This window comes from Triticum dicoccoides, chromosome 7B (assembly GCF_002162155.2).
Source record: "Triticum dicoccoides isolate Atlit2015 ecotype Zavitan chromosome 7B, WEW_v2.0, whole genome shotgun sequence".
Classification (NCBI taxonomy): domain Eukaryota; kingdom Viridiplantae; phylum Streptophyta; class Magnoliopsida; order Poales; family Poaceae; genus Triticum; species Triticum dicoccoides.
Window position 1 is genome coordinate 681448413 of NC_041393.1, and position 4516 is coordinate 681452928.

The 4516-nt window shown below is 48.6% G+C and overlaps 1 protein-coding gene across 1 annotated transcript; it reads left to right on the forward strand.

Moving 5' to 3' along the window:
• Positions 1-95: 95 nt before the first annotated feature.
• Positions 96-1086, forward strand: LOC119340927. Its single transcript, XM_037612824.1, has one exon. It carries the CDS (start codon positions 343-345, stop codon positions 841-843), a length of 501 nt encoding a protein of 166 aa, XP_037468721.1. The 5' UTR covers positions 96-342; the 3' UTR covers positions 844-1086.
• Positions 1087-4516: the final 3430 nt, after the last annotated feature.

Sequence of the window (4516 nt, forward strand, 5' to 3'; positions counted from 1 at the left end):
CACCCCATTTGCACTGCCCTTCTCTCTCCACCTCACTCTCACTCTCTCACTCTCTTCTCTCTCTCATGATCTAGTATATAACATGAGCCCGGCCCTTTGCTTGTTGCCTGCATATAATTCTGTTCCTCGCTACGCTTGCTTCTCCTTTACTTATTTAGCCTCCTCTTTCCTCCTCGTCCTTCACGCTACTACACAAGCAAGCAATCAGACTCGCATCACACCACTGGCTTGGCTAGCTCCCCACCTCAGCCAATCCGATCTCTTGCATAAACTATTTCTTGGATCCCTTGAGAGAGGATCTAGAGCAGCAGAAGTGGGATCTGCGCGCGCGCAGCAGCTTCGATGGGCCTCGACGTCGCGGAAATCTCTGAATTGGCGGCGCTCCGGCCGGTCCAGACGACCGAAGTGCCAGGGGCGGACGATGCTGCCGCCGACACCGGCTGCGTCACGCCGAAGGCGAGCGGCTCCGTGGCCATGCTGCCAATTGCGCCACTGCAGCAAGACGACGGCGTCGACGTTGGCTTCGCCACGCCGCTGGCCGCGGGTGGAGAAATTGGGCCGCGAGAGGGCTGCGGAGCGGGGGCCACTGCCGGCGACGAGGGCAGCTTCACCACGCCCACAACGGCCGACAACGCGCTGGTGCCGGCCACCGCGTGCCCGCCGGCACCGCGCAAGTCGGCGCCGGCTCCGACCAGGAAGCGGGCGCCGCTGCAGCAGCGGCTCTTCTTCTACCCTGTGCCGAGCGACCTGACCACCGTCTTCGTCGCCGTGCCGCAGTGCCCGCCGCCTGCCAAGAAGATGCGGGCGCACGTGGTAGAATCTTCCGTGCCTCTAGGCACGTGAAAGTGTGAGAGACACACCTTCATTCCCTCACTGTCTTGTAAATGCAGTTCAGCACTTCACATGCAGGGTGCCCGTAAGTCTAAAGTCTAGCGATAAATTCTTGGATTCTCTTTTTTCCCGCCTGCGCAAGCAGTGGCTGCACGTGTCGTAGTTAGCTACTACTCCCTCCGATCGAAATTAGTCGTCACAAAATGAATGTATCTATAACTAAAATACATCTAAATACATTTATTTCTTGGACGAGTAATTTCGAACGGAGGGAGTACCTCACAGTGTACCTGCGCATATCTGGGGCCGGGCCGGGCTTCGGGCCGGGCCGGGCTTCAGGCCGGGCCATAAAAAGCCCGAGTTGAAACCCAGGCCTGAGCCTGGCCTGGCCCGACTGTTGGGCCTACTAAATTGGGCCCAAGCCCAGAAAAGCCCGACATGGCCTGATCGGTCCAGCCCGACTACGGCTAAAATCTCGGTTTTCACAAGCCCGAGCCCGGCCTGATCTGCCTCTCGGGCTCAATTTTCAGGCCCGAGGCCAGCCCGATGGCACGCTCGGGCTCTGCCCGGCTCCGAATTTTTGAGTCGGGTCGGGCCATCCGCGCCGGGCTGCCCATGGCAAGGGATACCTCACAGGGATCCACTCAATTCAGAGTACAAGGATTGATACAAACGCAAATGTGCTGATAATCGAACAGCAAGAAGGAGAGAGGTTCAGAGCCGAGGTGGGAGAGCAAGGAGCCACAACCATGTCGTTTGTTCTAATCCAACCGGAAAGTTTGCTCGTTCTGTTTTCCCTCGTATTCCTTTGAGCTACCTGTTCTCCCTTCTATATGTAGTCCAGGTCTGCTGCTGGGCTGCCAGAGGGAAGGTTGCTAACAGTTGTCGTCGAGGGAGGCGGTTAGTCTGTGTTCTCACCACGGCCACACGCAGAGATGGGATTTGCCGGAAAAAGTGTAATTTAAACTTGACTTTGTAAAGCTTAGCTAAATCGAACCCCTAATTTCGAATCCCGGTTGTTGGCACCCTGGACTTATCACTCCCGGTCTAAATCGAACCCTGGACCTGGTTTTCATGAAAAAAAAAATACATCCTAAAATGGAATAATTTGCTACTTTTTCTGACAGACTTGACCCACCTGTCATATTTATCTTCCACCTCTAGTCTCGTCAGGGCCGCCCAGTAACTGATTTTTTTATTCGTGTCCACTTGCATAGCGAACTTAAGTTGGTTGCAATAAATTTTTTCGTACTTGTGCCCAGTAACTCTTTTTTTCTCTTTTGATTTTCCGCTTCCGTAATTTCTATTATCATTTATCCCTTTGTGTTTCTTTTTATTTTACAATTTCCTTAGGCATTTATTTGTTTATTTACTTATTTTTTATTTTCTCTATTTTATTGTCATATTAATTTTTTAAACATTATGTATCTACTTTGATGTATATTTTTTAATATACAATGAGCATTTTACAATACAAGGTCAATTCTCTTAAATATATGTTGAACATTTTTCTACTATAAACTTTTCAAAAATTCGTGAACATCTTTCAAACTTGTGAGTGTTTCCAAAAAAACATGAAAATTAATTCAAATTCACAAATATTTTTGACTTTGCGAACATGTTTCGAATTTTTGGATATTGGTTAACCTTCAAAAAATATTTTCAAACTCATAAACATTTTCATAAAATCATGAATATTTTATAAATATGCGAACATTTTTCGAGTTCATGAACAATTTTTTTAGTTTTTTGAGTTCGTGATCTTTTTTCAAATTCATGAACATTTTTTAACATTCAAAACATTTTTGGAGTTAATGACATGATTTGAAATGCAAGAAATCCTTTCAAATTTTCAAACATTATTTGAGTTTGCGAACATTTCTCAAACTCCTGATTATTTTCAAATTTGAGCGTATTTTTTATTTCTGAATTTGTTTCCAGATTTGTAAAAAAAAATGAGTTCACCACCATTTTTCCAAACTACTGAAGTTTTTTTTGTCTCTAATAATATTCTTTAATTTCCGAACATTTTCTGATTTGGAAAAAAAATCAATATGATGCACATTTTTTTAAATTCGTAAAAAAACATGACTATTTTGCAGGGTGTCCGGCCCATCAAACGAGCAACCTGAGAGATGTAATCCTAGGATTGTCGCATTCCCGGTGCACCAAAGAACTCCAGGGTTCAGTTTAGACCGAGATTGATAAATTCGTGGTGCCAACGACCGGGATTTAGAGTTGGGGGTTAGATTTAGCTAAGCTTTACAAGTTTAAGGTTTAAAATAGACTTTTTCTGGGAGTCGCCAGAGTTCAGAGAGGTGCAACATCCACGGCAAGCATTGCATGTCAAAATGGATTTCAGTACTTACGCAGACGTTAACATACACTCATCCCTCGTGACACATCCTATCCCTAATGGAGTTGGGGTACAAAAACTCTCCTAACCATCCAACGACAAGTGTATTTCCCTTGTATTAAACTCCGAATGGTTTCAAAGTGACCACTACAATGTGTATTTCCCTTGTATTAAACTCCGAATGGTTTCAAAGTGACCACTACAATGTTTGCACATGTTGGGGAATGCTGCAAACTGGTACAATACTCATATTTACAAAGTGACTACTGCAATGTGGAGAGAAGTTTACTCCTTAGGGCAATTGTGCTAAATCTCCACATGGAGCATCCTTACAAGCCTTGAGAGCAGAACATAAAGAGCTCTTGTTTGATGAAATGCTAGATGCAATCGAAGCACAGGAGGAACCATTGGCAGAAATGGAATAGTCAATAAGAACAACTCCAGCGGGGTGACCCATTTCGTTCGCCGCCATCCGTTTGGGTCGGCGCGGACAGAAAAGGCGGCCCAACACGCCAACCCAAACAGACGCGCATCCGCTTTTCGTCTGCGCGAGACCCATTCCCGGCCCATTTTTGAGCCGGATTTGCTTTGACGCGGACACGCGACGGACGCGCGCACGCTCGCCCTCTCCTCCCCCGGGCCCGCTGGTCTGTGTCACATTGCCCTCCCCCCATCCAACAACAACCATCGCCCTCCTCCTCTGTCGCCGACACCACTGCCAATTTTTGTCGGCGATCTGCCCGCTGTCAGGGCCTCCACATCCGCCCAGCTACGCCGCCCACTCCCACATCGCCCCGCCACCGCCGTCTTGCCGCCGGGAGCCGATTGCTTCCCACCCCCCACGCCCCCACCACACAGCCGCCCCCCGACCAAGAAGCCGCCTCGCCGCCCGGCCAGATCCTCACCGGCATGCTCGTCGGTCGCCAGCAGGACAGCTAGCTGGTCCGTGCATGTCGCGACTCCCTTCGCCGGCCGTCTCCTTCGCCGACGCCCGCAAGTTGTTCGACAGTTTGCCAAGGTACAAAATGGACTCCGCCGACGAGTTCTTTTTTCACAATTTCCTTTGCGACTCCGACGATTCGTCCTCCGATGACGAGGAGGAGATATTGGCTGCCGTGTTGTTCATCAACACCTCAACAGTCGGCGGCCATTGTTCCGTGGCTCCATTCTGGGCCACCTTCCGGCGTTGAATCGCAACCGAGAGAGCGGGCATTTCCTTCTTTGGAAGGACTACTTTGATACAACAAACCCGCTGTTCAAACATAAGAAATTCCGCCGCCGTTTTTGTATGAGTAGGCATCTTTTCAACCGTATTAGAGAGCGGGTGGT

What these genes read in the sequence shown, in the direction of transcription:
- LOC119340927 (XM_037612824.1), top strand. Translation starts at nt 343, where the DNA reads ATGGGCCTCGACGTCGCGGAAATCTCTGAATTGGCGGCGCTCCGGCCG.